The 22,358-nt window shown below is 40.2% G+C and overlaps 1 protein-coding gene across 1 annotated transcript in view; it reads right to left on the reverse strand.

Annotated features, from left to right (window-relative positions):
- LOC124595132 (aurora kinase A-A-like) overlaps positions 1-22,358 on the reverse strand; it is a 107,827-nt gene that overhangs the window by 34,283 nt on the left and 51,186 nt on the right. Inside the window, exon 6 of the mRNA XM_047133729.1 lies at positions 21,360-21,591. Coding sequence (XP_046989685.1) covers positions 21,360-21,591 — 232 coding nt within the window. The remainder of the gene's footprint in view (positions 1-21,359; positions 21,592-22,358) is intronic.

The raw sequence follows: 22,358 nt of genomic DNA on the forward strand, positions 1-22,358 counted from the left end.
GCGAAAGGCAAAGGTCCCGAGTTAGAGTCTCGGTCCGGCACACAGTTTTAATCTGCCAGGAAGTTTCAATAACATACAATCTAAATGAGAAGCCATCATGGTGGAATAGAATAAAAAAACTGAACTATGCAAATTACATTACCAAAACTACAAACAACAAAAAAAGCCTATCTATAGATGCAAAATTAAAACACTATAAAACAGTTACACAACCAGAAATAACGTATGCAGCTGAAACTATCTTCAGAACAACTAATACAGCAGAAATTGACAGAATGCTAAAAATAGGAAGAACAATAATTAGGACACATATAAATAAACAGTATAAAATAAATGGACATTGGAGAATAGCATCAGATGAAACAGTATATAAGAAAATAGAACCAGTCATGAGCACTATCAGGAAGAAACGCATCTCCTTCACTGGACATCTGATGAGAATTAGTAAAAAAAAAATAATACAAAAATTGTGGAATAGCAAGAGCGGCATTAAATGGATCACAGAAATTAAGAAAGAGATAAAAACTTCAAATTACAGTAGATGACCTAAAAAACGAGACAGAGAAAATCAGAGTACTGCAAGACCCGCAAACCACACTACAAATGAAAATCAATAAAAGGAGTACAGGAAGAGTGATCTCAGATGAAGAAAGAAAATATCTGAACGAATGAAGAAATATTGGGCAGACAGAAGAGCAAAACACCTTTCATATAAAAATAGACTAATAATTACATTACCTAAATATCATATTAAGTTATTGTTGAGTCAAACTGTATCCCTGTGTAACAACTTGTTTACAACTTTGTATTTTTGACTAGAGTGGTCCAATGAAGGCCATAAAATAAATAAATAAATAAATAATAATACCAATTGCTAAAGATAACAGACGTATTCAGCAATGATATAAATATGGCTTTTGGAACAGACAAATGTAAGAAAAACAGCATAGTCAAGGGAAAACACACTAAACAAGAAGATTGCATATTGGATAACCACAGCGACTGCATAGAAGCGATGGAAAAAACAGATGCCTATAAATATCTAGGATACAGACAAAAAATGGGAATAGATAACACAAATATTTAACAAGAACTAAAAGAAAAATATAGACAAAGACTAACAAAAATACTGAAAACAGAATTGACAGCTAGAAACAAGACAAAAGCTATAAATACTTACGCTATACCAATATTGACCTACTCATTTGGAGTAGTGAAATGGAGTAACACAGACCTAGAAGCACTCAATACACTTACACGATCACAATGCCACAAATATAGAATACATCACACACATTCAGCAACAGAAAGATTCACGTTAAGCAGAAAGAAAGGAGGAAGGGGATTTATCGACATAAAAAACCTACATTATGGACAGGTAGACAATTTAAGAAAATTCTTTCTAGAACGAGCAGAAACTAGCAAAATACACAAGGCAATCACTCATATAAATACATTGGCTACACCACTGCAATTTCGTAACCACTTCTACAACCCTCTAGATCACATAACATCAACAGATACGAAGAAAGTAAATTGGAAAAAGAAAACACTACATGGCAAGCACCTGTATCATCTAACACAGCCACACATCGATCAAGACGCATCCAACACATGGCTAAGAAAAGGCAATATATACAGTGAGACGGAAGGATTCATGATTGCAAATCAGGATCGAACAATAAACACCAGATATTACAGCAAGCATATTATTAAAGATCCCAATACCACAAAAGATAAATGCAGACTTTGCAAACAACAAATAGAAACAGTAGATCACATCACAAGCGGATGTACAATACTAGCAAATACAGAATACCCCAGAAGACATGACAATGTAGCAAAAATAATACACCAACAGCTTGCCTTACAACATAAACTTATAAAACAACACTTTACCACATACAAGTATGCACCACAAAATGTACTGGAGAATGATGAATACAAATTATACTGGAACAGAACCATTATAACAGATAAAACAACACCACGTTACAAACCTGACATCATACTCACCAATAAAAAGAAGAAATTAACACAACTAATCGAAATATCCATACCCAATACAACAAATATACAAAAGAAAACAGGAGAAAAAATTGAAAAATACATCCAACTGGCTGAGGAAGTCAAGGACATGTGGCACCAGGATGAAGTTGACATTATACTAATTATACTATCAACAACAGGAGTCATACCAAACAATATCCACCAGTACATCAATGCAATACAGCTACATCCAAACTTGTATATACAACTACAGAAATCCGTAATTATTGATACATGTTCAATCACCCGAAAGTTCCTAAATGCAATATAACATATACCGTACAGTTAAAAGAAAGTCACGCTTGATCAAGGTCCGCGTCACTTTCCATTTTTAACCAGACCTAAGGTCTGAGAAAGGAAAGAAGATAATAATAATAATAATAATAATAAATGAGAGAAAGAAAAATGAAAGTAACAATCTGTAATGGAAATGCGCCATATACAACAGCGACATACAGTGCTTGTCCAAGCGTCTGCCAACAGCAAAATGTGTCAAAGGCTTTAGGAAGACTATGCAGTGCTTCATAACAACAAATTGCCTCCAATGAGCGTGAAGTCACAACTGTTTACATTAGATTCGTTTTAGCAGTTACGAGCGGGCTCAAGCGCATACACAGTTGAGTCACGATTGAGTAGTAGGTTCTCCCACTTCTGGCTACAGGAATGTGGCTGTTGGCTGTGCAAGCAGTCACAGCAAGCAGCTAGATGCCACCGGGAAAAGGGGGTGCCAAATTCATATTTTTGAGGGGAAAAAAACTTGTTTCACAAAACACCTAGCATCCAGCGCACATTGGTCTATCAATTATTCATATGATTTTGAAACGCATGCCTGTTGCTTTTTGAACACATTTTAAGTTGATTTCTGAATGAGTCATAAATTGAGTTTTGAATGTGTGCATAGTGTACGTGATGTCTCTGTCAGGAGAATCCTTGTCGCATCTAGAATTGAACTTTCCACAGACAAAAGGGGATGGGGCTATATGAGCTGAGCGGAGTAAAGCTGAACGAATGGAATGCCAATCGCTGTCTGATTATGTGGTTCATTGGGTTTTCGAATAATCAGCATTGTTATAATTACTAGCAAACTCCATAGATTCAGTCTACCAGAATGGGAATAAACGACTAACAGGAATAACAGGTGAGAAAGATAATACATAATCTTCTCGGTGTATCCAAGAAAATGAAATTTTGACAGAAAATTTTTGGCCAGATCACTACACTAATAAGGACCAGTTGTACAGTCCCCGGCTAGCAGCCACTTATGTTCTATTCTGGAAGTAATGTGAAAAACATGTTGTACGAACATGAAACAACGCCTAACTGGAGAATAAACGCAGAATAACTAAACCTGTGATTCTGGCAGGGTTAGTGAAGTTAATTGGCAAACAAATTTTGACAATGGCAGGAGTAGCTACAGAATTGGTGATGACAAGATAAATTGTTAGAACGAGGAAGGAGAAGAAACAGGGACATCATGCAAATTATGGAAGAATTAGACAATTCCAAATTTATATAAAAATTTCGTAATACTACTTTTCGATGTCATGCTTGAGAAACTGCTGCGTACGAATGAAATGTGAAATTATTTCCTAGCATAAAGCTTTCTGCTTGAATTAGACCTAATAGGCATTTGATATTGGTACTTCAATTATATGATGTCGTGTTCTTGAAACTGACCATTTGTGCCAATACTTGTCTCATTTATTTGGTGTGTGTTACAAAATTGCTGCAATATTAGAAAGGCCCACTTTGTTTTATCTAGCAGACGGTGACAAAAGAGACTTAATCAGATCGAGAAACCACACCAGTCTTGGGTATTATTTGTAATAACAGCTTTTTCAGTATTAGGTAACGACATTTCGATTTTTCATGTAGCAAAACGTTTCACAAACTTCAATGAGGTAATAGATTCTTTCGCAGAAAGGAAAGCATGCCATGTAAAGCTGTAGCAAGATTACAGAGGAAAAAATGCTAGGAGCTAAGGATTGCCCAAACTCTTTGCCTTTACAAATGTCAGCTTGTTTCTGTATATATGTGTGTGTGTGTGTGTGTGTGTGTGTGTGTGTGTGTGGGGGGGGGGGGGGGGGGGGGCACGCGCGCAAGTGCATACCTGTCCTGTTTTCCCCCTAAGGTAAGTCTTTCCGCTCCCAGGGTTGGAATGACTGCTTACCATCTCCCTTAAAACCCACATCCTTAGGTCTTTCCCTCTTTCCTGATGAAGCAACCGATGGTTGCGAAAGCTTGAATGTTGTGTTATATATATGTATATATATAAATATATTAGAGGGAAACATTCCACGTGGGAAAAATATATCTAAAAACAAAGATGATGTGACTTACCAAACGAAAGCGCTGGCAGGTCGATAGACACACAAACAAACACAAACATACACACAAAATTCGAGCTTTCGCAACAAACTGTTGCCTCATCAGGAAAGAGGGAAGGAGAGGGAAAGACGAAAGGATGTGGGTTTTAAGGGAGAGGGTAAGGAGTCATTCCAATCCCGGGAGCGGAAAGACTTACCTTAGGGGGAAAAAAGGACGGGTATACACTTGCACATACACACATATCCATCCACACATATACATGTCTTGTGTGTATGTTTGTGTGTCTATCGACCTGCCAGCACTTTCGTTTGGTAAGTCACATCATCTTTGTATATATATATATATATATATATATATATAAAAAAAAAAAAAAAAAAAAAAAAAGAGGGGCAGGCTGCCAAACCAGCCGACTGGGAGCAGGAGAGGCACCACAGGACTTGTCAATTTCCACTGTCCTGAATATAGTTTGATGGCATCCATTAAAAAATATATACATTCCAGTTCCACAGAGCGACACAGAGTGATGTGCGATAGAAGAATGCTGTATGAAGAGGCGTTTCATTGCACTTTGGCTTACTTAAGACCAGATAACATGTCTTACATTTCCTCAAACACGTTTCATGTTTCAGACTTTTCAGAAAGATGTGTGCTACAAGACGAACATATTTTTGAAAATTCAATTTTTTTTAGTATTGACCCTGTTAGCAAATGTCATAGATCCAAGGCTGATGTGCAGAGCAGTCTGAGTTAAAGTGTGGGTAGTCTCCTCTCCACGTGACCCGTGTTTACATTTAGTGATTTTGCTGTTTCCCCTTCGATTACTCTCACATCAAATGAAAACAAAACAGATATCTGTGGCCGGGAGCTATCAAGTGAATTCAAATACATTCAAATAATTATGGAAGGCTAAAATATGTTATTAGTTTCCGATTTTATTTTATTTCCACCTTTCTGAGACTCAAGCATTAATCGCCTTGCAGAACAATGAAGTTATTTTTTTGTCTGTTTGCTAAAGAAATTTTACTTTCATTAACATTTTCCCCAGAGGCAGTCACTGTATTTGAAATGAGATGTTTAATTCCACAGTACTGGCTAGTTTCAACTGTTCACTGCATTTCAAGTGCACGTTTTCACCTTCTAGCACGTGTGGCATTATTCCATAATAAAGAACCAAACATGATATAATACAGTACTGGTGCTCCAAGAAAATTTAAACCCCACAAACGACACAGTAAAGCTTAATATCAGTATGTATGTTTTGGATAGGGTCTGCCTTTAGCAAAACACATTCTTTGTTTTTTAACCCAAAGATGTTTCACTGCAGTTGCAGCATCTTCAGTGGGTTTTTATTTTCCATCTGTTAAAGATAAGGAGTGTTCTTTGCTGTTTGTATACATGTAGCTATCAGTTTTTAAATCGTAATTACAGATGTTTGAAAAAACACATAAATTACGAATTCATACCTTTTTACCACATGGTGTGGTTTTCTGATGTGTTGTGTTTCTACAGTGACCGTTTTTTTGCACAGTTTGTCATCTGCAACCACTTATACCTTGAAGTAGACAAATTGTTTAAGCCAAAATTACGATTTTAAAACTTGTTATTTCTGTCTGAAATTATTTAATTCTACGTGTGTGTCTATTTACGTAATGTTTCACTTACGTTTTCCTTTTAATCATCTTCATCACTGTCTAATACTACATATTGAGTTGTCACTGTCACTGTAACTGTTTCACTGTTACCAGCTGTGAAAACAAACATGGCGGGCAGTAGAACAAATGAAGGTGTAAAAACAAGATGGCTGACAGTGGAACAGTTGAAGGTCTTCCTGGCGGTTGTTCTGAATCTTTCAGAGGTGTTAGTGATTCATTTTTCCTGAGAGAGAGAGAGAGAGAGAGAGAGAGAGAGAGAGAGCTGTGTATTCATTTATCACTTGTTTGCCTTCCACTATGGCTATTTGCATCTGATAATTTTCTTCAATTATTAGTTTTTGTGGGGGGCTGTTGCTGCATTTGAGAATTTTCAAATCCGTACTGATGTTTGTTGAGTTATGTTTCATGTCTATGAGGTGTTCAGCAAATGTGGAATGACAGTTGTTACTTTTTAATGCTTCTGTGTTCTGTGTATCTGGTATTAAAGTTTCTGCTTGTCTACCCTATATAAACTGCTTTGCAGTCCTGGCATGTTAGTTGGTAAATAGCAGATGTGTTGTGTTTGTCTGTGCTTGAATTGGTTGTCCTTAGTTTTCCCTGTGTTGAGGTGTCTGTCCTGTAGGCTATTTTTACCCCTTGTTTTTTTGAGTATGTTGCCTATTCTGTGGACTGCTTTGTTGTTGTAGGTGAGAGTGAACCATCTATTTGTCATTGTGGGTGTTTTCTGTTCATGTGTGCTCATGAGTGGGTTGTGTGTGTTTGTAAGTTGAAAGGCGGCTTTTATTTTTGTGTTGTGTGTCCTTTTCAATTTTGTGGTTCACTTTATCTATAGTGTGTGTGTCATATCCATTCTCTGCTGCTATTTGTCTGCAATTCATTCTTGCAATTGTTTTCAGCGAGTGGGGTTTTTGTTCAGTCTGTGTAGCATATACTGGAAGCCTGCTAGTCTGTGTGTAATCTGATGATTAGAGTGTGTGTGAATGGCTGTGCTGGTGGTGGTCACTTTCCTGAATAAAGAGAATTGGTGTTGGTTGTTGTGTCTGTATATTGTGAGGTCAAGGAAGTGTAATCTTTTGTTGTTTTCTATTTCTATTGTGAATTTTATTTTTGGGTGTACTTTGTTCAAATCACTGTGGAGTTGTCGGAAGCGACGTGGTGTTTCATCTATAAGGAATATGATGTCATCTAATAACGGTACCAATATATTATCTGGTATTGTTTGGGCGTTATTATTGTTTCAAATATTTTATTTTCAATGTGATTGAGAAAAATGTTCGCTAGGAGTCCACTGACTGGTGACCCCATTGGTAGCCCATCTTCTCGTGAGTAGAACTGATTGTCAAATGAGAAACAGTTTTGCTCTGTGATTAGTTTTAGAGTGCTAGCTACTTCTTTTATGTGGGGTTTTGGAATTTTGGCTTGTTCTTCTAATTGTTTGATGATGTTGATGGTTTCTGTGGTGAGGAAATTGGTGTACATGGATGTGATGTCAAATGATGTGAGAGTGGCTGTTGTGGGTATGTTGATGTCTTTGATTTGTTGTATCAGCTCTTCGGTGTTGTGTATGCTTCTGTTATTTGTGTATATGTAATGTTTCTGTAAGTAAGTATGTGTGTACTTCTCTGGGTAAGTGGTATGTGGGTGCACTTCTGAAATTGACTACAGGGCATATCGGGATGCCATAGTTGTGGAGCTGCTTAGGCTGTTCAGTGTGGGTGCTTGGGGGTTCTTTTGATTCAACAATTTTGCTTTCTGTGTGTTTTTCTGGTATCTTTGTGTTGGGTCACTGGTTAGCTTTGTTATGTTGTTGTCTTCCAGAAATTTTAAGGTTTTTTTCTTTGTATTCATCCTGTTTTATTATTATCATGGTGCTGCCCTTGTCTGATCTCGTAATGAGTGCCTCATTGTTTTTATGTTTGTCCTTTATTTTTCTGGAGGTTTTTTCTTCTTCAGTTTTTGTTCCTGTCAATATGTTGTTTTTGTTTTCCTTTATAATGCATTTTATTTCTTCTGCGACTAATTCTCTTGTCAGACCTGCATTGAAGTTTGGGCTATTGTTTCTTTCTTGTTGTTTTATGATGTACTCACTTTCCACAATAAGATTCTCCATTGTCTTGTGCGTGATGTGTGCGCTCACATTGTATTTTGGGCCTTTTTCTAGAAGACTTATTTCTTGGTTTGTTAGTTGTATATCAGAAAGGTTTACCAGACATTTGTGGAATGTGTGGTTTGCTTGCTTTCTATTTTTATGTGCAAAAGCTTTGTTCTGTTTTAAAAGAGTGTTAGTTTTTGTTGTTGTTTATCCCATTTTGATTTTATTTGTTTTTCTGTGTTTTGTTTGACTGTATTCATAATATCATTAAATATTTCAGACTTTAATGTGATTTCCTAGTTCCAGGTGAATTTTGAATAGTTCAACATTAAGTGTTGTTGTTGATTTTTTATGTAGTTTTCTAATTTCTTGCTTCAGCCACTCAATTTCAGCTTTGTGTTTGGCATGACTAGCTACAGGTGACATACTAGAATGAGATTTTCACACTGCAGCGGAGTGTGCGCTGATATGAAACTTCCTGGCAGATTAAAACTGTGTGCCGAACCAAGACTCGAACTAGGGACCTTTGCCTTTCGCAGGCAAGCGCTCTACCAACTGAGCTACCCAAGCACGACTCACGCCCCATCCTCACAGCTTTACTTCTGCCAGTACCTCGTCTCCTACCTTCCAAACTATACAGAAGCTCTCCTGCGAACCTTGCAGAACTAGCACTCCTGAAAGAAAGGCAAAGGTCCCGAGTTCAAGTCTCGGTCCGGCACACAGTTTTAATCTGCCAGGAAGTTTCAGGTGACATACTGTTTACATTTACATGTATAAAGTTAGGTATTACATTATATATCAGGTCGAGGCCTACTTCATTGGGATCTGAAAGTATGAATGTGCTATTTCAGTATGCACTTTAAATGTGCATATTTCAGTATGGTTCACGAAATTCCGATGCTCTTGGAATATCCTCTGATGTCTTGTATCTTTTATGACATAATGTACAATCTTTCAATGTTTCACATGTACGAACATACGGGCTTCCTATGTCATGGTAGCTGCGCAAGCACGGTGTCGCCTGTTACCTGCGCTCTCTGGGAACTGCTAAAACTAACCTATTTCTAACAAGTCGCAGGAAAATATTGCGAATGGTGGTTTAAAAAGCGTTACTGTCAAAGTAAATATCCTTTTACGTAAGTTGAACTATGTCCAAGAATGTACCACGATTTTCTTAAATCACAAAGCGTTTGACTCTCATTTAAAAATCAACTCTTTGATGATAAGCCATTTAGAAGAATTTCAAACCCTGAAAGTCAGACATTTACGTCATTTTTAAAAATTTTACTGGCACATTTGTGTGTTATATATTAAAGTGTAACACGCGCAAAAAAGATCAACATTATATGCAAAAGCTTAGCTTCTCTTGCAGCATATTAACATTAGAGACCAATATTATATGTGAAAGCTTTTCTTTTCTTGTAGGAACACTATGTATATTAATTTAAACTATTATCTTTCCCTGTTTGTGTGTTCGTGCTTCTTAACAGTGATGTTGCTGTTGGCCAACTACATCACATGTCCTATGCTCTGAATATCCGCTGTTATCGGCTGGCGAGATCACGTGACATGAGTTATGACTGGCTTACAAAAGCGCTTCGCAATCTCGATTTCAATGATTCGGAAAGCAACATGAGGTGTTTGGTGCAATTCCAATGTATACTTTCGTAATACAAAAACACGCAGTGTACATGTTGCTGCACATCAAACGTATGTCGAAAACGTGTCTTTTTCCCTGAGCTCCGTTTTCTAAAGTGCTGGGAAATTCTACGCCCATGTATAAAACCATAATCATTCAAAGGATTGATAAGTTTTGCAGTTCTGAGGGAAACTATACTGTCATTTAACACGGAAAAAGTGTGTTTTCACCCCTGAGAAAGTGCATTTTTAACCGAGAAATCCAGGAATTTTTTTTCCTTGTCCGCTTATACACCCCATGTTATCAAGTGCCAAAGAAAAATCTGATCAGGGGCCAAGACATCCTATTATTCAAGCTTTCTCACCTTACTATTTCAGCACTATTTCAGCTAGTCCCTTCTGACTGAACTTATTTTCTCAAAGTGCTGCATTCACTGCTGGAAATTAAGAGTGCAAGTCCAACATCCAATTCTCGAAATGAATGCAAGGCTTCTAATTAACATCATATACATTGTATACTTATTTACAATAACAACACATTACGAAGTTTTTACATTATTCAAAACATCACAAAAAGAACCCTGACCAAGGCAGTGTCCAAAAACTGTCCATCTTAACCGACTACAGTCAAGAGTTCATTATATGTTTTACCTTGTTCCTACGACATCTTTGGTATTGTCATAGCCACTCTTCCTCTATGACTCACACTGCATTTCCAAGGCAGGACCCAGGCAACATGGGAAAAACCTATTGTGCAGCAGGTACCACTTACACAGTACGTTTATCGTCATCCTGACTTGTAGGTAAACTGTGTCCATCCATTTCTCAATACATGTGCATAAATAGAATATACATCCAAACAGTAGATTGGCTCTGAGCACTATGGGACTCAACTTCTGAGGTCATCAGTCCCCTAGAACTTAGAACTACTCAAACCTAACTAACCTAAGGACATCACACACAGCCATGCCTGAGGCAGGATTCGAACCTGCGTCTGTATCAACAGTAGATTATCTAATATACATCAAAAATAAACTTTTTACTGTGGTGAACATCATTTATCGGTCTGAAAAATACTTGTGCAATGCATCCTTTGATCAAAGTGATGTATTACACTACAGTAGTGTTGATGTTTCAATGATGCTTACATTATTGCTGACACTTTCTGCTGCTGCTGTGTTACATGGATGAAGACACCTGTCAGATGAAGAGCCTATCAGGTTGTCTTTAAGAAGAATGTATTTATGGGCTATTCTGTTTCCTGTAAAGTATCTTCTGATTGTGCTTAAGTCTTCAATACTAACAATTTACAAATTCTTCTTATCAACAACTGAACAAGTGTACTTATTTCACTGTGAAGCAAATATATCAAAGGTTCCTTTTTCTGGAATGTTCCGGTTAACTGCATAAAAATCTGTCTGTTGGAGCAAATGTCAGTTCAACTTTCATTGTGCGTTTCTTCAGAAACTGAACAATCTGTACCCACTGTTTGAAGTTATTGTCAGACTAAAATGTAAGAAGTATTCCACTGCTAATGCATTATCACTTCATTCCAAGGTTAACCATCTGGATGGCTATGCCTTATGAAATGATGCATAGGCATTCCTAATGAACACTGTATGTCTGAGAAATCTTCCATTTTTGACACCCAACCACTGAAAAAATTATGTACACACTGATCATAAGCATCATATCCTTTTAAGAAACGATTATGTAGGAGATGAATATCAAGAAGCCTACATCAGTAAATTTCTTTTTTCTTCAATAATAATATCCTTAGACTCTACTATACCAATAAAAATGATGGCTCACAATTCTATTTTGAGTAGCTGATCAATAGAAAACCACAGTTTCTAACTCCTTTGCAGCAGCACTGTTCGTTGTTTCATCAAAACAGAGTGAATAATACACATTATCCATGCCATTCAGCAGTTGCTTTTTAAAATAAGCTTCTTTGGCTTCAGTTAGAATGTACTGGAATCTAGTTCTACTCAAATAAACTTCGTGGAACAGCTCCAAGAAACAAACTCAGCAATCTCACTAATGCCTTGACAAGAAGCAGCCGAGCAATTGGAACAAACACTGTTTAATATCTGTATTGCTTCAGCAATACTGTCACTGGCATCGACACATAACTCTAGAGGTGGAAGAGATGGTGATAAAGTGCAACTACTGACAGAAGATGCTGAGCTGCACAGATGTAAGATGTGGTGCCATTTTATACAAAATAACCATTTATGTCTTGATGTCACTGCATGTAGGTTCAGAGCCTGAAAGCCTTTTTGTTCCACATTTGTGACAGCATCACGTATGGTACAAATCACTCCATGATCACTGTTTTTTTGCCCACTCAGACAGCTTTGTCCCTGTTTCTTCCTCCTTGAAGAACCAGTCACTTCTCACAGAACATCTGCCCACTGCTGCCCATTGTCCTTGGCAATGATGCACCACTGCAGTCAGGAAGGGCGCGAGGAGGTCGTCCAAGCCATCAGGATCAGTTTGATGGCCCTAAGCTTATTTTCATGGAGAGAGGACCAAGACTCATGCCACAATGATGAAACGTGCCGACAAAGAACCCCACCAACATCAGTTGATGGGACACAAAAGGAAGCCGTCTGAGGCAGAACAGCAGCCTTGACTGCAGCATCAGCAGCTTTGTTCTCAGGCACGCCAACGTGGCCAGGAATCCACAAAAAAAGGACACGAGCGCTGGTATCAGCTAGCGAGTGAAGGGACCGTTGAATTTGTTGCACAAGAGGGTGGTCCGAATATAGGTCACAAAGACTCTGAATGGCGCTCAAAGAATCAGAGCAAATGGCATAGGGAGAATGACGATGATGGCGGAAATACTGAACAGCCTGATAGACAGCAAAAAGCTCAGCCGTAAAGCTTGAACACTGGTCAAGGAGCCGGTATTGAAAGGCATCATCCCCAACAACAAAGGCACATCTGACGCCAGCAGTAGTCTTGGAGCCATCTGTGTAAATAAGGACGTTATTAGCGAGCCTCAAATGAAGTTCGACAAACCTCGAGCGGTATATTGAATCCACGGTACTATCCTTTGGGAGCGAGCTGAGTTCAAGGTGAACACGAACCTGAGCCTGAAGCCAAGGTGGCGTCGGGCTATCACCCACTCGAGAAGTCGTAGGGAGGGTAAAATCAAGTTGCTGAAGCAGGCAACGAAAGCGAACTCCAGGAGGTAACAGGGCAGAGACATACAGCCCACATTGGCGGTCGAGGGGGGAGTCAAAGAAGGAGAAATATGACGGGTGGTCAGGCATTGACATCAATCGGCAGGCGTACCGACAAAGCAACATATCGTGTCAGTAGTTTAACGAGAATTAGGCAGCTTCGGCATACAGACTCTCAACAGGGCTGGTGTAGAATGCTTCAGTCGTCAGACGTAACACCCAATGGTGGATAGAGTTTAGACTGCGTACGAAGGACGGCCAGGCAGAAGAGTAGACAAAGCTCCCATAATCCAGCTTGGATCGGACAATGGACCAAGATAAGCAAAGCAGGACCATTCAATCCGCTCCCCATGACGTACCACTGAGAACACAGGAGGACATTTAGGGAACAGGTACAACGAGCAGTCAAGTAAGACTTGTGGAGACCAGCAAAGTTTCCTGTCAAATGTAAGACCTAAAAATTTTGCTGTCTCCACGAATGGGAGAGCAATGGAACCGAGATGTAAGGATGGTGGAAAAAACTGTTTGCAATGCCAGAAGTTCATACAGACCGTTTTCTTACCAGAAAAACGGAAACCATTAGCGACACTCCAGGAATATAGACGGTCTAGACAACACTGAAGACAGCGCTCCAGGAGGCATGTTCTCTGAGCACTGCAGTAGATCGTAAAGTCGTCCACGAAAAGGGAGTCTGAAACGTCAGCTGGAAGGCAATTCATTATTGGATTGATAGCTATGGCAAAAAGGGCCACACTCAAAACGGAGTCCTGGGGCACCTCATTCTCCTGGCGAAAGGCATCTGATAAAACAGAACTCACACGTACCCTGAACATTCGATCGAGTAAAAATGCATTAATAAAAAGAGGGAGGCCACCACGAAGGTCCCAAGTGTGCATGGTGCGGAGAATGCCCGCCCTCCAACAGGTGTCTTAAGCCTTCTCCAAGTTGAAGAACACAGCCACTGTCTGGCGCTTATGCAAAAAGTTGTTCATAATGAAGGTCGACAAGGTAACTAGGTAGTCAACAGCAGATTGGCGCCTACAAAAGCCACATTGGACATTGGTAAGGAGGCGTCGAGATTCAAGGAGCCAAACCAATCGAGAATTTACCAAGCGCTCCATTACCTTGCAGACACAGCTGGTAAGGGATATGGGGCGATAACTGGAAGGAAGGTGTTTGTCCTTTCCTGGTTTGGGTATGGAAACAACAACTGCTTCAAGTCAGTGTGTGGGAACATGACCTTCAGTCCAGATGCGATTATAGGCGCGAAGAAGAAAGCCTTTACCTGCAGGAGAAAGGTTCTTCAGCAACTGAACATGGATACCATCGGGACCGGGCGAGTGCACTTTCGAGTTCCCGCACGGTGAAGGTGGCATTGTAACTTTCATGATTCAAAGACTGGAAAGAAGGTGGTCATGCCTCCTCTGCTTGTTTTTTTGGGGGAGGAAGGCAGTGTGGTAATGGACAGAGCTCGAGACCTATGTGAAAAAGCAGCCAAAGGCATCTGAGACATCCTCAGGATCCACAAGGACGTCATTCGCTACAAGCAGGCCAGAAATCGGTGAGTCGACCTTGGTGCCACATAGCCAGTGTAGGCCACCCCAGACAACTGAAGAAGGAGTAAAACTGTTGAATGAGCTGGTGAAAGCCACCCAGCAAGCCTTTTTGCTTTCTTTGATAACACGACAACATTGTGCACGGAATCGTTTGTAACTGATACTGTTCGCCATCGTAGGGTGCCGTTGGAAGGTGCGTAAAGCACGTCGCCTAGCACAAATAGCGTCGCTGCATGCTGTAGTTCACCAGGAGACTGGGCTCGACGTGGAGGAGAGGAAGTACGAGGGATGGAATATTCAGCAGCAGTGAGAGTAACGTCCGTGAGGTATGCGACCTGACTATCTCAGCTGGAGAAGTTTTAATCATGGAAGGTCACCAGGGAGGTGAAAAGCCCCCAGTCGTCTTTGGAGATGTTCCAACTAGTGGAACGTGGAGAAGGGGTGTGATGCAGGAGATGGATTACGCAGGGGAAATGGTCGCTCGAGTTTGTGTCAGACAGAGCACACCACTCGAACCGGCATCCAAGTTGGATAGTGGATATTGAGAGGTCCAAGTGGGAATAGGTATGTGTTGTGTCTGGAAGGAAGTTAGGTGGACCGGTATTTAAGCAGACTAGATTGAGGTGGTTGAAAACGTCTGCCAAGAGGGAGCCTCTCGAGCAGGAGGCTGGAGAGCCCCAAGGGGGATGGTGGGCATTAAAGTCTCCAATCAACAAAAATGGCATAGGAAGCTGAGTAATCAGTTGTATCATGTCTGCCCTAGTAAAGGCAGACGATGATGGAGTGTAAACAGTACAAATGGAAAATGTGAAAGTGGGGAGAGTAATTCGGACAGCAAGTGCCTACAGATCTGTGTGCAATGTGATTGGATCGTAGTAGACATCATCCCGAACCAGCAACATGACCCCTCCATGAGCCAGAATACCTGCCACAGGGGATAGGTCAAAACGCACAGAGGTATAGTGTGCCAGGTCAATACGATCGCATGGGCGTAACTATGTTTCTTGGAGACCTACGACAAGCGGGCAGTGCATTCGAAGGAGCAATTTTAGTTCCTCTCGGTTGGACCGAATGCTGCGAATATTCCATTGAAGAAGTGCCATTATGAAAACGAAGGGAAAAGGAAGGAACAAGAAAGGGTCACCTCGATGGCTGCTGAGGGCCTAGCTTCGAGGGAGCACTGCTGCTGCGATCGATAGGTGGTGAGTCATGGTCCATCAACTCAACAGCTGCATCTGCCACCTTCCTGAGCTGGTCAGGAGGGGCAGCTTCCTCTGCCGGATTGGGGATGAGGAGGGATGGGGAAGGGGGATAGGACAACCTGGAAAGGAAGGAGAACTGCACTAGCTCAGGGCCCCGTGCTCACCACACACTATCCACAAAAGAGTTGTGGACCCCCTGGGGGTGAACGCATCTTATATGTCACAAATCAACTGGCCACAACACTGTTACACAGCTGAAACTGTTACCCATCTGAAGACTGACTGTATGCTGTTGCTGTTGTGGTCTACAGTCCGAAGACTGGTTTCATGCCACTCTCCATGCTACTTTATCCTGCGCAAGCCTCTTCATCTCCAAATGACTACTGCAACCTATATCTTTCTGAATCTGCTTACTGTGTTCATTTCTTGGTCTCCCTCTACAATTTTTACCCCCCACACTTCCCTCCAATACTAAACTGGTGATCCCTTAATGTCTCAGAATGTGTGCTATAAACCAATCCCTTCTTTTAGTCAAGTTGTGCCAAAAAATTTCTTGTCTCCACAATTCTGTTCAGTACTTCCTCATTAGTTCTGTGATCTACCCATTTAATCTTCGGCATTCTTCTGTAGCACCACATTTCGAAAGTTTCTATTCTCTTTTTATCTAAACTGTTTATCGTCCACATTTCACTTCCATTTATCACTACAGAAATATCTCCAGAAAAGGACTTCCAAACACTTAAATCTATGTCAATGTTAACAAATTTCTCTTCTTCAGAAACGCTTTCCTTGCCATTGCCAGTCTACATTTTACATCCCCTCTACTTTGGCCATTATCAGTTATTTTGCTTTCCAAACAGCGAAACTCATCTACTACTGTAAGTGTCTCATTTCCCAATACAATTTCTTTAGCATCACCCGATTTAATTCTACTACCTTCTATTATCCGTGTTTTGCTTTTGTTTGTGTTCAACTTACGTCCTCCTTTCAAAACACTGTCCATTCTGTTCAACTGCTCTTCCAAGTCCTTTGTTGTCTCTGACAAAATTATAATGTCAATGGCAAACCTCAAAGCTTTTATTTCTTCTCCCTGTACTTCAACTCCTATTCCAAATTTTTCCTCGGTTTCCTTCACTGCTTGTTCAACGTACATTTTGAATAACATTGAGGGTAGGCTACAACCCTGTCTCACCCTTTTCAACCACTGCTTCCCTTCATGACCCTGTATGTTATAACTGGCACCTGCATCTGGTTTCTCTACAAGTTGTAAATAGCGTTTCACTCTCTGTATTTTGCCCCTGCTACCTTCAGAATTTCAAAGAGAATATTCTTGTCAACATTGTCAAAAGCTCTCTCTAAATCTACAAATGCTATAAATGTAGGTTTCCCTTTCCTTAACCTAACTTCAAAGATAAGTCATAGGGTCAGTATTGCCTCTCGTGTCCCTACATTTCTCCGGGTTCCAAATTGGTCTTCCCCGAGGTCTGCTTCTACCAGTTTTTCATTCTTCCATAAATAATTCATGTTAGTGTTTTGCAAGACACCTTCTTTCTTTGGAATTGTTATTACTACTTTTAAGTCTGATGGTATTTTGCCTCTCTCACACATCTTGCATGCCAGATGGAAGAGCATTGTCATGGCTGGCTCTCCCAAGGCCATCAGTAGTTCTGACAGAATACCATTAACCCCCGGGGCCTTGGTTGGACAGAGATCTTTCAGAGCTTTGTCAAATTCTTCTTGCAGTATCATATCCCCCCATCTCACCTTCGTCTAAATCTACATCCACTTCCCTTTCTATAATACTGCTTTTAATTTCATCTCCCTTGTACACTTTATATACCCTCCCATCTTTCGGCTTTCCCTTCACTGCTTAACCATCTGAACTCTTGATATTGATACAGCTGCTGCTCTTTTCCCTAAAGGCCTTTAATTTTCCTGTGGGGAATATCTGTCTTTCCCCTAGTGAAATACGCTTCTAAATCTTTACATTTGTCCTCAGCCATTACTGCTTAGCAATTTTGCACTTCCTGTTGATCTCATTTTTTAAACGCTTGTATTCCCTTCCACCTGTTTCACTTGCTGCCTTTTTCAATGTCCTCGTTTCATCAATCAAATTCAATATCTATTCTTTTATTCCAGAATTTCTACTGGTCTTGTCTTTTTACCTATTTGATCATCTGCTTCCTTCACTATTTCATCTCTCATAGCTACCCATTCATCTTCTAGTGTATTCCTTTCCCTTGTTGTTGTCAACCATTGTCTAATGCTCCTCTGAAACTCTCAACAATCTCTGGTTCTTTCAATTTATCCAGGTCCCCTCTCCTTAATTTCCTACCTTTTTCCAATTTCTTCAGTTTTAATCTACAGTTCATAACCAGTAAATTATAGTCAGGGTTCACATCTGCCGCTGGAAATTTTGACAATTTAAAATCTGGTTCCTAAATCTCTGTCTAACCATTATACAGGGTGTTACAAAAAGGCACGGCCAAGCACACAAAGAAAGAAAATATGTTATGTGGACATGTGTCCAGAAACGCTTACTTTCCATGTTGAGCTCATTTTATTACTTCTCTTCAAATCACGTTAATCATGGAATGGAAACACACCGCAACAGAACGTACCAGTGTGACTTCAAACACTTTGTTACAGGAAATGTTCAAAATGTCCTCCATTAGCAAGGATACATGCATCCCCCCTCCGTCGCATGGAATCCCTGATGCGCTGATGCAGCCCTGGGGAATGGCGTATTATATCACAGCCGTCCACAATACGAGCACGAAGAGTCTACATTCGGTACCGGGGTTGTGTAGACAAAAGCTTTCAAATGCCCCCACAATTGAAAGTCAAGAGGGCTGAGGTCAGGAGAGTGTGGAGGCCATGGAATTGGTCCGCCTTCCATCGGTCACCGAATCTGTTGTTGAGAAGCGTACGAACACTTCGACTGAAATGTGCAGGAGCTCCTTCGTGCATGAACCACATGTGTCGTACTTGTAAAGGCACATGTTCTAGCAGCACAGGTAGAGTATCCCGTATGAAATCATGATAACGTGCTCCATTGAGCGTAGGTGGAACAACATGGGGCCCAATCAAGACATCACCAACAACGCCTGCCCAAACGTTCACAGAAAATCTGTGTTGATGACATGATTGCACAATTGCGTGTGGATTCTCGTCAGCCCACACATGTTGATTGCGAAAATTTACAATTTGATCACGTTGGAATGAAGCCTCATCCGTAAAGAGAACATTTGCACTGAAATGAAGATTGACACATTGTTGGATGAACCATTCACAGAAGTGTTCCTGTGGAGGCCAATCAGCTGCTGATAGTGCCTGCACACACTGTACATGGTACGGAAACAACTGGTTCTCCCGTAGCACTCTCCATACAGTGATGTGGTCAACGTTACCTTGTACAGCAGCAACTGCTCTGATGCTGACATTGGGGTTATTGTCAACTGTACGAAGAATTGCCTCGTCCACTGCAGGTGTCCTCGTCGTTCTAGGTCTTCCCCAGTTGTGAATCATAGGCTGGAATGTTCCGTGGTCCCTAAGACGCTGATCAATTGCTTCGAACGTCTTCCTGTCGGGACACCTTCATTCTGGAAATCTGTCTCGATCCAAACGTACCGCGCCACGGCTATCGCCCCGTGCTAATCCATACATCAAATGGGCATCTGCCAACTCCGCATTTGTAAACATTGCACTGACTGCAAAACCACGTTTGTGATGAACACTAACCTGTTGATGCTACTTACTGACGTGCTTGATCCAGAATGAGATTTTCACTCTGCAGCGGAGTGTGCGCTGATATGAAACTTCCTGGCAGATTGAAACTGTGTGCTCGAGTTCGAGTCTCGGTCGGGCACACAGTTTTGATGTACTTGATGCTAGTACTGTAGAGCAATGAGTCGCATGTCAACACAAGCACCGAAGTCAACATTACCTTCCTTCAATTGGGCCAAGTGGCGGTGAATGGATGAAGTACAGTACATACTGGCGAAACTAAAATGAGCTCTAACATGGAAATTAAGCGTTTCCGGACACATGTCCGCATAACATCTTTTCTTTATTTGTGTGTGAGGAATGTTTCCTGAAAGTTTGGCTGTACCTTTTTGTAACACCCTGTATAATCAATCTGAAACCTTTCAGTATCTCCATGTCTCTTCCAGTTACATAACCTTCTTTTATGATTCTTAAACCAAGTGTTAGCTATGATTAAATACTGTACACTATCCACTGCAAAAAATCTTTGTTCATTCAAAGTAAGGAAATGCTATTTTTGAGATTATGCAGTTTCACAAGAAGTTTTTCTCTCTGTGTTGATACCATTGTCCACCGCACCATATCTGACTGGTTATCACGAAATGCTGGACACTGCTATTCCATAAGTGTCCAACATTTTATTTCTTTATTACTAGTTTGAAAAGGCAAGAATTGGGTGCTTGCCATCTGTGGCTGGCAGCCAAACTGTAAAGTACAAGTGAGACTATATACCTTGCACTTTAGTCTGACCAATTGCCTTTCTGTCCCCATGAGTGCAAATGCCATATTTACTACATCATAAGACACCCCTCCCTCTTTTTTAATATTAAACGAAGTTGTAAACTCTGTTATTGGTGTGAAGTATCGTAAGACAAGCCTAAAAATGTTACCTTATACCTCTGCTAAACTCATAGCACTTATTGAAACTTCCTGATAGATTAAAACTGTGTGCCGGACCGAGACTTGAACTCGGGACCTTTGCCTTTGGCGGGCAAGTGCTCTATCAACTCAGTTGGTAGGTTGTCCTCTGGAGTGATTCAGCAGACATCTGACCACTTCATGCTAATAATAAGCGTCATTAAATTGCCAAGCTTTAGGATTATCAGTGCAGCAGAGTAGTAGTAGTTTTAGTGCCATTGTTAAAGCTTGTGCTTAACTTGCTGTGCCACGTTTCAAGTAATCTCTGAAACATTTATTTACTGCAGAAATGTATACTATTGTTAATTTGTCCATTTGCAAAGTCATTTCAGTTCTGACTACTAAAATTCAGACAAACTGCAGTTTAAGCACGGTAGTTGCTCATAAAAGCAAACTGAGGAGCTACTTCACTGAACAGTAGTGGCTCCGGTCTTGTCATCTGACATACAGCTTTGAGAGCTGTGTGCTGACCACATGCAACTCCATATCCACATCCAGTGATGGCTTTGGGCTGAGAATGACACAGCGGCAAATCTGTAGTATCGGGCCTTCATGGCCTGTTCAGATGGAGTTAACTTAAATACCTCATAAAAAAATCAAAGCAAGCAGGACACATTGCCATGGTTGCCAGTCTAACTAAATCTGCTGCCAACTCCCACTCCACATTCATCTTAGTGCTTGGCCAGATTGGTGCCACTGATTTCCATACCACTATTATAAAAATAATCAAATAAAATCTCTGCAAGATTTCAACTAACAAATCTCAGCTGACAGCCCTTATATTAAGCTGTTACATATGGTAAAAGTTGATCCTGCATTTTTCAAAGGACAAATCTGGGGAAAAAGTTCTTTACAGCCTGGTAAAAACTGTATTACCTATGATTTTGTAGAATGCTACATTGTACTCATCTGTATAATCAACAGATGAGTACAATAATATAAAATTGGCCTCAATGTATATTACATACCTTACTTATCAGATCCTTTGCCAAATCAGATACATAGTCTGGTATTTTATATTTGACTTCTCGTATCAGACTATAAGTTTTTTTCGAAGAATCTGTTTCAAAAGGCGGTTTCCCAACAAGAAATTCATAACAGAGGACACCTATGCACCAGTTATCTACATTATGATCATAAGGCTTCCCTTCTACCATCTCTGGAGGAAGATAGTCCAAGGTGCCGCACATTGTCTTCCGCCTGGAACAAAAAAGTATTGACATCAGAAAGTTATTCTCAATCCTTGTCCTACAGCACCTAAAGGAAATACAAAGATTACACAAATTAGTAACAAGTATGACAAAGCACACTTTTAACAGCAACTGAGGCTAGTAACCTACCCTCCCAATCAAAATTTGTGATATTCTGATTTCAATGAAACAAGTACACTGATACGCACGACCAATAATACACCAAAGTTGTTTATGTACATTTATTAAAAGATAACTTCTCAGTATAACATGTGTGCAAGTTATATATGAAGGCTGAGGATCATTGAGTCTTCAAACTGTAACCTATGCTACATGAATCTCATTACATTCAAAGCAATCCTTTGTATTGTCCATAAGTGCTCTAAAATTACAAATTTAAATGTTTATCAAAAATTTTTGAACTCTGGGCAATCAGAAACCATGAGCTACAAATGTACCCAGTTCATGTATTCTAGACAGATAAAGTTTGCAGAGCAATAATGAAAAAGGACAGTTTATGGAAACCAGGAAGTGAAAATCCATCAAAGTAACTTTTTTGTTTAATTGTGTGAACTTATACCCCAATCCTTCCTGGACGAGAATATGTACAGCTTTGGTACATTGGGTGTACCTAACTGACAGGAAAGAGACAGCATTTTGAAAACAACAGACCCCCCTTTCTGTCTGTCGGTTAATGCAGCCAAGTTTATCCTGCCTGCAGCAGCCTCTCTCCATCTTAACCACTTCTTTTCAAGTTGATCACCCATGTGCTAAATG

The sequence above is a fragment of the Schistocerca americana genome, chromosome 2, assembly GCF_021461395.2.
Source record: "Schistocerca americana isolate TAMUIC-IGC-003095 chromosome 2, iqSchAmer2.1, whole genome shotgun sequence".
NCBI lineage: Eukaryota > Metazoa > Arthropoda > Insecta > Orthoptera > Acrididae > Schistocerca > Schistocerca americana.